The sequence below is a fragment of the Mastigoproctus giganteus genome, chromosome 9 (genome assembly GCF_048544385.1).
Source record: "Mastigoproctus giganteus isolate SK-2022 chromosome 9, ASM4854438v1, whole genome shotgun sequence".
NCBI classification, from domain to species: Eukaryota; Metazoa; Arthropoda; class Arachnida; order Uropygi; family Thelyphonidae; genus Mastigoproctus; species Mastigoproctus giganteus.
Genome location: NC_143583.1, coordinates 38,493,882 through 38,507,333, shown reverse-complemented (window position 1 = coordinate 38,507,333; position 13,452 = coordinate 38,493,882). Strand labels below are relative to the sequence as shown.

The 13,452-nt window shown below is 37.2% G+C and overlaps 1 protein-coding gene across 1 annotated transcript in view; it reads right to left on the bottom strand.

The window, feature by feature from the left end:
- Positions 1 to 13,452, bottom strand: part of ND-49 (NADH dehydrogenase (ubiquinone) 49 kDa subunit) — a 131,251-nt gene that overhangs the window by 1,776 nt on the left and 116,023 nt on the right. Inside the window, exon 11 of the mRNA XM_090381795.1 lies at positions 6,046 to 6,103. Coding sequence (XP_090237921.1) covers positions 6,046 to 6,103 — 58 coding nt within the window. The remainder of the gene's footprint in view (positions 1 to 6,045; positions 6,104 to 13,452) is intronic.

The following is a 13,452-nucleotide window of genomic DNA, read 5'->3' as shown; positions in this document are numbered from 1 at the left end:
CTGATATTCGGGTGACACTCAAGTCAAAGTGGACCCAATTTCGGCGAAGTCCGGACGGTCTATGACAGCCAAATCCTCTGCTTGCACCTTCACGATGGTGGGACTGTTAGTAATCCTGGGTATAACCTTCATGCACAAGTACATGGTGGGTGACCACCCAGGTGTGAACCAACGTAAGCTTGTTTGTTATTTGGTTTTTAGGAGCATTAGCAACTAAGGCCATATTGCTCCGGGGATATGCGGTGGTCATTCCCTGACCTCTCCGCATCTTCCGTATTTGGTGGTGACGGGCTCGAACCCCGGTCTAATCAAGAAGCGTGTGCTACGCACTACTGCTCCTTCCCACCTGGCTAGGGAGACGCCAACCAACGTAAGCAGGGGTCGAGGTGTGGCGCCCACACCACATGGAGGAACGCTGCCCCTCTATGTTACCAGGCAGTACTAGGTGGTAGATGACTCATCAACCGGTGAAATACCACCACTTTGCTTATTGGAGGCTTGAAGTGGTGGAACCCATGTTTAGTCTCTAGAGCTAAGTTCCGGCCAACCCTTCCCTATCTCTTCCATCATGCAGTATGATTGATGATTTTTGAGGTTATGATGAATGTCGTGGCGAGATCCAATATTCCTTACATTTCAAGGGTACAGCTCTAAAACGGTGTTCGCAGGCCGGCCGCTAGTTAGTACACCGGACTGAACCTATTGGTAACTCTCTAGGAAGCTTCTGGATCAGCTAGTGTATAATCTTGCTACCTCTACTCTGCCAGATAGTGACTGGAGGGAGTCCGAGTAGTGTGTATGCGGGGAGCATTGTCGAGGCCACGTTATGTCAAGGATCTGGGTATATTCTTACCACATGTACACCATATCCAAAAATTTCATTACTTCATACAGCATGTCCCACCCACTTTTTCTTACTATTGAATACACCATGAATTGTCAAAATAATAGAGCAAGCATATCTGCGAAAAGATCTAAACCTCCCAAGGACTTCCTAATTCATTTCACAAATATACATGGTCTCAATTCTAATCTCAACGATGTCCATTTCCACTTGCAGTCTGCCAAACCCCATGTACTTTTTCTGACTGAATCTCAGTTATCAGTTGATTCAACTACTGCTCATCTCAGATGTCCAAATTATTTGCTGTATGATTCCTTTCGCCTCAAAGGTGGTACTTGTGCATATGTCCGTTCTGATATTCCCTGTCAGAGACTTGGCAATTTGGAATCTCCTCTCTTTGATCTTCTCTGGCTTAAAATCTCTCTACCTCATTGTGTAAAATTCATCTGTTGTCTCTACCGTTCTCCCAACTCCACTAATCACTTGGAGCTCTTTGACTTCCTCTCTTTGCAACTTGACTTTCTCCAGTCCAACTTTCCTAACAGCGAGGTAATTTTCCTTGGTGATTTTAACGTTCACAACTCCAGCTGGCTTCCGTTTTCTAGTCACACCGACCCAGCAGGTCGAGATGCTGAGGCTTTTGCAATTACTAATGACCTAGCACAGATTGTTCATTTACCTACAAGAATACTGGACAATCCTAATCATACAGCCAATACGCTTGATCTTTTTCTCACAAACAACCCTTCTAAGTACAAGGTTGAAGTGAGAGGTCCTTTAGGCACTTCAGATCACAACTTGGTGATTGCCTCCTCTCCAATGGAACCTTTATCTCAAGGCTATTCCCAACCTCGTATTGTTTGGCATTACAAGAATGCAAAATGGGATGACCTGCGAAACTTCTTTTCTTCTTTACCTTGGTCTGATTACTGCTTCAAAGCTTCTGATGTCAACGTTTGCTCAGATCGTGTCAGTGAAATTATTCTTGCAGGAATGGAATCCTTTATCCCACACTCCATTTTAAAATCTCGTCCATTATCTAAACCTTGGTTTTCCAATAAATGTGCTAAGGCTGTCCAAGAGAAGAACGTCGCATATCGTAATTGGATCGTTTCCAATTCTTCAGTTTCATTTTCTGCCTACACCAAAGCTCGCAACAATTGTAAAGCAGTTATTAATCAGTCCAAACTAGAGTTTGAACAGGCTAAGAGTAGAAAACTTGCTTCTTGCCCTAATGGTAGCCGAGCATTCTGGTCTCTTGCCAAAGCTATTGGCCGCAACTTTTGCCCATCTCTGCTCCCACCTCTGTCCAAACCAGATGGTTCTGTTGTCACTTCAGCCAAGGATAAAGCTGACCTGCTAGCATCCCATTTTTCTTTGAGCTCATGTATTAATGATCTTGGTAAAACACCTCCCACCATTCCTAACACGCTCCATTCAATGCCTCCTGTGGTCTACCGTCAAAAGGATATCAGAAGGATTTTGATGAACCTTGATGCTAAGAAAGCTCCAGGTCCTGATGGTATTTCTCCACTTGTTCTCAAAACCTGTGCTCCTGAACTTACTCCTATTCTTTGCTGCCTTTTTTCACTTTCTTATTCCAAAGGTGTTTTTCCTTCTGCTTGGAAATTTGCTCATATCCAGCCAGTTCCTAAAAAGGGTGACAAATCCCTCCCATCCAATTACCGTCCCATTGCAATTACTTCTACTCTTTCTAAAGTAATGGAGAAATCAATTAACCGCCAACTCTTAAACTACCTAGAAACCTTCCGTCTGATCAACGATCGCCAGTATGGATTCCGTCAGTGTCGATCCACTAGTGATATTCTGGCTTATGTTACCCATTTATGGACTAATTCAATGGAAAGGTTCGGTGAAACACAAGTAGTTGCTCTTGACATCTCAAAGGCTTTTGATCGTGTTTGGCATAAAGGTCTTCTAAACAAGCTTCCATCTTATGGTTTGCCAACTGTTTTTAGTAATTGGTTATCCAGTTTTCTCTGATCGCTCACTGAGGGTGATGGTAGATGGCTCTCTGTCTTCTAACTTCTCCACTAATGCTGGTGTCCCCCAAGGTTCAGTTCTTTCCCCCACTCTTTTCCTCTTGTATATCAATGACCTTCTTCCATTGACTGGAAATCCTATCCATAGTTTTGCCGATGATAGCACATTGCATTCAACTTTCCATTTTGAGAAACCTTGTCCAGCTCAATCAGCTTCAAGTTCTTGAAAATCTGCTGCCAATTCCTTAAATGCCGATCTTCAGGTAATTCTCCAGTGGGGCAAAGACAACTTAGTTGATTTCAACCGTTCTAAAACTCAATCTTGTCTTATATCTCGCAAAAAGGATTCTTCTGCTCCTATGCTTATCTTTAGTGACACTCCGATTTCTAGGCAAAATGATATATCTCTTTTGGGGATTACCCTGACTTCTAATCTCTCTTGGCACAAGCACATTACAAATATTGCTTCCTCTGCATCTAAAAAACTTGGTTTTCTCTTTCGCTCTCGGCGTTACTTTTCTCCCAAACAGCTGCTCACTCTGTATAAATCGCAAATCCGCCCTGCCATGGAATATTGTTCCCACATCTGGGGTGGGGCCCCCAAAACCTCTCTCAGGCTTCTTGATTCCATTCAGAAGAGGGCAGTTAGGTTAATTAATGATTCATCTCTAACAGAGTCTCTCCACTCGCTTTCTCATAGACACACTGTTTCTGCTGCATGCCTCTTCTACAGATACTTCCATGGGCACTGTTCTTCTGAATTGGCTTCTATAATTCCCGCTCTCTCTTTCAAAACAGTCCAAACACGTGCCGCTACCAGCCAACATCCATTTACTGTCCAACTTCAAACTCACAGAACCAACTTTTCATGTTCCTCATTTATTCATTCAACTGCTGTTTTCTGGAACAACCTTCCTTCATACGTATTTCCTGAAAATTACAATCTACAGAAGTTCAAGTCCAATATCAACAATATCTTCTTTCGTCTTCTCAACCTCCAACCCAAGCACGGTACTAAGTACTACAGGTTATAATACCTCTCATGTTTGGGGTTCTCATAAAAAAAAAAAAAAAAAAAATCCACTGGTACACTCAAGCAAAAATTTTTTTTTCCAAAAATAAAAAAGAAAAGTTGAGCACTTGTCAGGTGCAGGGTTACAACGGGGGCACAAGCGCTGACAAGTTAACTGTATTATTGTTATTTATTGTTTTTTATAAAATTATGTAATTATTATAATAACACCGCTGTGCATGATTTTCAATGTGTATAAACTAATAGCTGCTTTTAACTGTTTTTTAAGCTGATTTCAGAAATGTTCTTTTTTTTTTTTTTCTCTATCATGTACTGTTTTTGCACAAATCACTTAAGTTGATGTCAACGGTTTGAGCATGCTCAATGCTGATGGGATTCTTCCTCTTGCTGAGAATAATCACCTAAGAGGGCATAAATTCAAATTGAGGAAAGACAGTTGCAGAATAGATGTGTGGAAGTTTGCCTTTAGCCAGTGGGTGGTTGATTGCTGGAACAAATTTCCATAAGTCACTGTAGAAGTCGACAGCTTAAATAGATTCAAGGCAGAACTAGACAAACATTTGGAGCGAGTGGATGGGTGAAATGAGAAGGGTATGCATGTGTGTGTGTGTGTGTGTGTTTTTTTTTTGGCTGATGCTATATAAGCTTACTTTCTTGCATCATGTGCCTTGCTAATGCTAAAAATGCTAATGCTAATATCTCAAAGGTGTGTTGCTCCACAATGGAAATAAATGGGTTAATTCCAGTAGCTCACTCTGTGCATAGAAGCTTATGAGAACTTGAAGTTGTTGACAAATATTAAGTATGAAGAACATGGTTCGTTGTTCTGTGCTGACTCAAAAGTGACAGGCATGTTCCTTGGATAGCAATCTAGCTACACAAAAATGCCTTGCTTTTTGTGTGAATGGGGCAGTCGTGCAAAGAGTAAGCAATGGGATGTCAACGTCTAGCGAAAGAGGTCAGTTTGTTACCTGGATCAAAGAACATAGTTCATAAACCACTATTAGACTCCAAAACTGTCCTCTTTCCACCTTTGCACATCAAACTGGGTTTGATGAAACAGTTTGTAAAAGCTTTACCACAGGAAGTTCCCTGCTTCAACTGCCTTTATACTAAATTCCCATTGATCACCCATGAGAACATAAACAAGATATATTTTGTTGGACCTCAAATTTGCAAAGAGATGAGGGACTGAGATTTTGACAGCACTATGAATAAAAGAGAAAAAACAGGCATGAATTAGCTTCAGGTCTGTTGCTGAGAACTTATTAGGGAACAACAAGGATCCAGACTACAAAAAAATATGTTGGAAAACTTCAAGGTCGGTTGCAACATGTTTGTCAAGGTACACTTTTAGACTCCCACAGACTACATCCCTGAAAATCTAGGCAGTGTTAGTGAAGAACAGGGCGAGAGGTTTCACCAAGTCATTAAAGACATGGAGATGAAGCATTAGGGGATGTGGAATGTCAACACGATGGCCGACTATTGCTGGATACTGAAGAGGAACTATAAAATAGAAGGATCTGCAAGAAAATCAAAAGAAACAAAAATTTAACCCATTGTAGATCAGTTTTTAAAATGAGAGGCGAGTGTTTAGGAAACTTTTTACCACACTGCTTTTTTAATAGTGTTTTCAACATTTATTTAAATATAAAAGTCTGGTAAAAGTAGCATTTTGATATAATTTCAGTGCACAAATTTTGCCAAAATTAATAAAAATTTGTGAAAAATCAATTTCTTTTTCGTGATTTTGGAAGAAACATGACATGGCAGAAACAAAGTCATTTTTGAAATCTGCATTAGAATATGATTCAGAAAAAATATTTTCTCAGAAAACAGTGATTTTTTTAAAATGTAGAGTAGTATAATTATATGATTAATTATATTCATCTAGTGACATTTAAGTATTCCTAAATGTCATTAGATGAATATAATTGTTATCGTTAAGCAAAACTTTTCTATCATTTGCTAGGATTATAATTAATAATACAGAAGCATGCTTTTTATCATATAAAGTTTAAGATATGTTAGAAAATGGCAGATATCTTATGAAAAGATACACAGAACAAAAAATAAAATTTCCTATGAAATCTTCACATAAAATGTTTAAAAATACATTAAAATCATTAATACATATACACTATATAAAGAACTGGGCTTACCAATAATGGCTACTATATCAGCCAGCATATGTTTTCTTCCTATATGATCTAGACCAGCCTATAAAATAGTATGAAAGAATCAATTTTTTTTTTTTTTGTACCCTAAACAAAGAAGATTATAATTCTGTTTTTAAATGGACAGAAATTTATATTTAGGAAAAATTTAATTTATTATATATTTAACTAAATAATTGGTTTCTCGTTTGCTTTTTATAGGGTTTTATAGATGCATCGGCAACTTAGGTCATATAGTGCCAAATACAATGTGTCTGTAAATTGAATGTGTTCTTGGTTGATCTGCTGTTTGCTGGATGAAAAACAAGTTTCTGGGAAAAAAAAAAATGTTCTTGCCTGAGACAATCTAATTAGCCATGTTGTAAAAAAGACCCATAAAAATTAAATAAAAGGATATTAATACCAAAAATGCATTGCAATCTGACTGTGACAGCAAAAATTCATTTCTGTACTAACTTAGTCTTTATGATTTTAGCTACCTTGGTACATAAGGGTGATAAACACAGTGAAAGAAAGCTAGGATTCTGCTGCACCAGTCCAAAAAAAAAAAAAAACACAAAAAAAAAGAAGTCTGCTTCTCACAGATACCAATCCAGTAACAACACTAAGAGGAAACACAAAACACTACATCTACAAGTCAACACTATTTTTGTCTCAGTATTTTGATTTGGTAAGTTGTCAAAGATTTGATTTATTTAGATAGTTACTCCAATAACAGAATTTTGAAGTGCAAGACAATGGTAAATATACAAAATAGTAATGCTCATTTTTTTATTTTTTATAAAAACCCCAACGCAAAAGGCATTAGAACTTAGGTATTTAGTACACGGAGAAGGCTGAAGGTTGACAAAATGAAAGAAGATACTTGTTGAATTTCTATAAATTGTAACTTTCAGAAAATATGCATATGAAGGGAGATTGTTCGAGAAAATGGAGGTTGAAGGAATAAATGAGGAAGAAGAAAAGTTGGTTCTGTGAGTTTGAAGTTAGACAGCAGTAAGATGCAAACTGGTTGCAACATGTGTGTGAATACTGGTTCAGAAGAGATAGGAGAAATTACAGAACCTAATTCTGAAGAACAGTGCACATGGAAGTATCTATAGAAGAGGCATGCAGCAGAAACAGAACATCTATGACACAGAGAGCGAAGAGACTTTCTAAGAGATTGGTCATTAATTAACCTAACTGCCCTGTTTTGAATGCAGTCTAGAAGCCTAAGAGAGGTTATGGGGGACAATGCCCCAAATGTGGCAACAATGAGGATTTGAAATTTTTATAGAGTGAGCAGCTGTTTAGAAGAAAAATAACATTGACAGCAAAAGTGAAAACCAGATTTTTATATGCAGAGGAAGCTATATTTGTGATTTGCTTAGGCCAAGAGGGATTAGAAGTCAGGATAATAAAGATCTGTGATAAAGATCTATGATAAACCATAATAAAGATATGTGACCTTGTCTAGAAATCTGAGTGTCACTGATAAGCATAAGAGCAGAGGGAGCCTTTTTGTGAAATATAAAACAGAAAGTTCAAGAAGGATTAAAAATAACTAAGTTATCTTTGCCTCAATGGAGAATTACTTGGAGATAGGCATTTAAGGAACTGGCAGAGTGTATTTGAGAAGTTGAAGATGTTTGTGCAGAACAAGGTTTCTCAAACTAGAATGTGGTGTGCAATGTGCTTTGATCAGCAAAACTATGGATAGGATTTTCAGTCAAGAGAAAAAGGTCAATATACAAGAGGAAAAGAGTGGGAAAAAGAACTGAACCTTGCAGAACATCAGCATTGGTGGAGAAGTTAGAAGACAGAGCACCATCTACTATCACCCACAGTGAGTGGTCAGACAGAAAACTGGATACCCAATAACAAAAGCAATTGGCAAACTATAAAATGGAAGTTTATTTAGAAGGCCTTTATATACCAAGCATGTCAAGAGGAATTTGAGTTTCACCAAACTTTTCCATTGAATTTGTCCATAGATGGGTAACATAAGCCAGTATATCACCAGTGATGAAATCCACACTGGTGATCATTGATCAAATGGTAGATATCTAGATAGTTTAGGAGTTGGCAGTTAATGGATTTCTCCACTACTTTAGAAAGAGTAGAAGTGCAATGGGATGTTAATTGGATGGGAAGTATTAGTCATCCTTTTTAGAAACTAGCTGGATTTGAGAAAATTTCCAAGCAGATGGAAAAACACCAGTGGAATAAGACAGTGTCAAAAGGCAACACACAACAGGATTAAGCTTAGAAGCACAGATTTTGAGAACAAGTGGAGAAATACCATCAGGATCTTGTGCTTTTTTGGCATCAAGATTGTTCAAAATTCTTCTGACATCCTTTTGACAGAAGACCACAGGAAGCACTAAATGGAGTGTACTAGGAATTGTAGGAGGCAGTTTACCAAGATCATTAATTCAAGAGTTAGAAGAAAAGAAGGATTCTAGCAGGTTGGCTTTATGTTTAGCTGAGGTGGCAATAGAATCATGAAGTTTTAACAGAACTGGGAACAAACATTGGCAAAAGTTTGGTCAATATCTCCGGCAAGAGAGCAGAATGCTTGACTACTGTTTGGACAAGCAAGTTTTCTACTCTTAGCTTGTTCAAAATCTAGTTTGGACTGATTAATAACTGCTTTACAATTGTTGTGAGCTTTGGTGTAGGAAGAAAAACCAGGATTGATTTTTTGATTTGGTAGTTGTTGGCGCATAGGCTTCTGTGGCCATATTGCACCTCCCAAGGTTTTTGCAGTACTTTGATCCAAGCCCGAGGCGGGAATCGAACCCACGACCTTTGGGTTGCCGGGCAGGTACTTTACCCACTCGGCTAACCCGGTCGGCGAAAAACCAGGAGATTCGGATGCAAGCCAACTGCAATATGCAACATTCTTATCTTGAAGAGCCAACAAATTTTAAGGTGGAGTGTGGAATAAAGGATTTCATCCATACAAGAATAATTTCACTGACACAATTTGAGAAAACAATGACATCATAAGATTTAAAACAGTCATCAAACCAAAGAAAAGAAGAACAGAAATATAGTTAGGGAAGGATGCTACGTGGCTGTTTTCCATTAAGGTGGTTATTATATTAATACCACTCTTATACCATGTGAAATTAATAATATAGTTTCTTAGGCTGTTTGCCTAAATTACTATACATCAAAGTGATGTTTCAGGTATCTTACCATAACCATCAGCAGCCATGCTGTTGGGGGGGGGGGGGACAGAAAATAGAAAGAGTTTTACAAATTTGAATATTTTGGAATATTACAGTTACAATTACCAGTAGTAACTGCAATATTGGTGATTATAATTGTAAAATTGGTAATTATAATTGTAAATTTAAAAATTGTAACGGAAATATTCTAAAATATTCAAATTTTTAACCCTTTCTATTTTCTGTTCCCCTAACAGCATGGTTTGATGATGGGTATCAGTAAAATACCTGAAACGTCACCTTAATGTACAGTAATTTAAGCAAACAGCCTAATAAACTATAATATTAACCTTAAATTTCAAAATATATAAGAGCAATAAAGCTCAACCCTTCCTATTTAAATACTATTTGTAAAATATAGAGATCAACTCATACCTTTTTATAGGAAGTTCTTCAGTCCGACGCTCACATCAAATTTATTCAATTAATACATTATGTAAAAGGACTAAATTTATAACACACTATTATGGTTTAAAATTGTTAATATATAGGGGTTTCTTAAAAATAATCCTGTATTCATTTTCCATTATCTACTCACTGCCAAAAGGAAGAGCAAAGCAAAGCCAATGCACATCAACCCAACCAAAACTAAACCAACCAGCAATAATGGACTGGAAACTGAAGATAATTGTCAACTTTACTAAAATATTTTGGACTAATTTTCTTTATAAGGGAGACTAAGTTATTTCGGTAAGGTCCATACTCACAAGAAGTAAAGTGACAAGAAGTAAAGGTCACTTTACTTCTTGTGAGCACGGACCATACGGAAATAACTTAGTCACTTAGTCCCTTATAAAGAAGTTTAGTCTAAAATATTTTAGTAAATTTGACAATTTTCTTCAGTTTCCAGTCTGTCATTGCTGGTTGGTTTAGTTTTAGGTGGGTTGATGTGCATCAGCTTTGCTTTGCTCTTCCTTTTGGCAGTAAAAGTAGACAATGAAAATTGAATACAGGATTATTTTTAAGAAACCCCTATATATTAACAGTTTTAAACCATAATATCGTGTTATAAATTTAGTCCTTTTACATAATGTATTAATTGGATCAATTTGATGTGAGCTTCAGGCTGAAGAGCTTCCTATAAAAAGGTATGAGTCGATCTCTATATTTTACTAATAACCTTAAAGAATATAACTGTTACATTATCATACTGTTTTGCATTTTTGTAATGCCAAAGAACACAAAGTTGAGAATGGCAAGGAGAGAAAGGCTTCACTGGAGAAGAGACCATCACCAAGTTGTCATGTGAGGTGCCTAAAGGACCACTCACCTTAACTGCCTAATTGGAAGGGTTGCTCATGAGAAAAAGATCAAGAGTGTAGGCTGTTTGTTTGTTATTTGGTTTTTAGGAGCATTAGCAACTAAGGTCATTCCCTGACCTTTCCGCATCCTCCGTATTTGGTGGTCACGGGCTCGAACCCCGGTCTAATCAAGAAGAATGTGCTACGCACTGCTGCTCCTGCCCACGGAGGCGCCAGTGTGGGCTGTGTGGTTGGGATTGTCTGGTATTCTGGTAGGTATTTGGTGATTAGTAATTAGTCACAGTAAATTAGTAGTTTCAAAAGCTTCAGCATCTTGACTAGCTAGGTCCATATGACTAGAATTAGAGAATTTGTGGCATTGTGAACATTCAAATCAACAAAGAAAATTATCTCACTGTTAGGAAAATTCAATTGTAGAAATTTGAGTTTCAAAGAAAGGAAGTCAGTGTTCCAAGTGATTAGTGGAGTTGGGAGAATGATAGAGGCAACAGATGATTGACGGAATGGAGTAGAGAAATAATTTTAAGCCAGAGAAAATTAAAAAGAGGAAATTCGAAATTACTACACCTCCAACATGGAATACATAGCAGACACATGCACGAGTACCACCCTTGAAGTGAAAGCATTTGTACAGCGAATAATTAGGACAACTGAAATGATATGTGGTTGAATCAATGATTAAATTGGGATTCTCTTTGAAAAAGTAAGTGAGGCTTGGCAGACTGTAAGTGGAAATGGAAATTGGAACAGAGACCATGTACATTTTTGAAATGAGCACAGAACTATTTGGAAGGATTAGATCTTTTCGCATATAAGTTTGTTCTATTAATTTGACTATTCATGATGTACCAGTAGCAAAGAATAGGAGGGGAGAGACATGTATGAAGTAATGAAATTTTTGGATATGGCATATCAACAACAAGAATATACCCAGCTCTTGAAATAATGTGGCCTCAACAATGCCCTTGTATGCACACTACTTGGACTCCCTCAGTTCACTATCAGGAAGATTGTGCACCAGCTAATGTGGATGCCCCTAGGAAGCATCCACATCAGGTTCAGTGATGTACTATGTTCTTATCTTGAACGGCCTTAACACATTTACTGAAAAATCAAAATTAGGATAATGGATAAGATTTTAGGGTGGAATGCAGAATATAAGATTTTATCCATAAAAGAATAATTTCAGTGACACTTACATTGGGGTCAGAAAATTTAAAACAGTAGTCCAACCATGCAGATCATCCATTTCGCATATTTGTAATGACGAATAACACAAGGGTGAGAATGGACATGAGAGAGAGGGAGAGGATCCATTGGTTGTGAGCTGAAGTGCCTTGATGACCACTAACATTTTACCGTATACTTAGAATGGTTGAATAAACAGACTGAAAGTGTTAGGTGTGTGTTTAGGAGATTGTCTGGTATTATAATAGGTAAGTAAACAAGTTGTGCCAAGTCCTCAATAACTGAAAAATCCTCAGCATCTTGATCAGCTAGGTCCATATAACTAAAAACCTGAAGCTAACTGGAGTTGTGAACATTAAATTCATCAAAAAAATGATGTTGCTGTTAGAAAAGTTGGACAGGAGAAAGGTGGGTTTCAAAGAAAGCAGAGTTCTGGGTAGTAGCTGAGTTGGGAAAATGACAGAGGCAACAGATGAATTTGACAGAATATGGTTGAGAGACTTAAGCCAGAGGAGATCCAAAAAAAGAATATTCCAACTATGAAGAGTCCAAAAAGGAATAAAAATTGAAGAAATTAATCATATCAACTTAATTTAGCAAAAATTTTATTTTTCACTTTTTAGGTACAAACTGCAAATGTTCAAACTGATTTACAGTAACTCTTGCTTAGTAAAGTTACTGTAGAGTAGGTAGGATTAGTCTGTCCAGTTTCAAAGTATTTATAATCTAGGCAGAAAACTATACACATCTGTGTCATTGTCCTATCTAATGCCCTGGCTATACTCATTGCATGGCATCAGCACCCATTGTTTTGTGATACATTTTGAGTTGAAAACTATTGGTTTAGATGATGAAAAGAACCAAGAGAGAAATTAAAGTGAGCAGCTGTTATACAAGTCGACCTCATATCTAAAGGACTAAGCCTGAAAAACTAGCAAAACAAAATTTAATCCATAAAAATCATCAAAGCAACTTAAGATAAACTTCTCAAAGGTTGTATAAATATTATTTTAAATGAGGGTTATAACATATATTCTCAATTCAGTAACACAGTTAGGGAGCTCTTAAAAAAACAACTAAGCGAGCAACATCACAAATGATTGACTTCTGCTAATCCCATAGCGTTCATCAATGGCAAAATGGTGCCATTTTTAGAATGAAGGGCAAAATACTATCTGAACAAATATATTTAGTTCCAGTAGAGTGACCGAATAATACCCTAAGTCCCATTAGGGAGAAGGGGATAGTTTCGGCTAACTGTGGTTGGCACTTATAATAAACACATATGAACATTTTTGTTTCAGGGTTCATATGCATATGAAAAATGTTCATATGCATATGAACATTTTTGTTTCAGGGTGAAGTTTAGAGAATAAAGTAAAAGTAGTAGTAATAGTGGCATGTGATGCAAGAAAGCAAGCATATGAGCTTATACAGCATCAGCCACAAAAAAAAAAAAAAAAAAAAAATTACATAACAATTCCCTCTAAATGTTTGTCCAGTTCCTCCATAAATTTATTTAACCTATCAACTTCCACAACAGATGGAAGTTTGTTCCAGCAATTAATCACTCGCTGGCTAAAGGCAAATTTCTGCACATCTATTCTATATCTGTCTTTCCTCAATTTGAATTTATGCCCCCTTAGGTTCATAATCTGAACAAGTGGAAGAATCCCATCAAAATTCAGCATGCTCAACCCATTCATCCAGCCTTATACACCTCA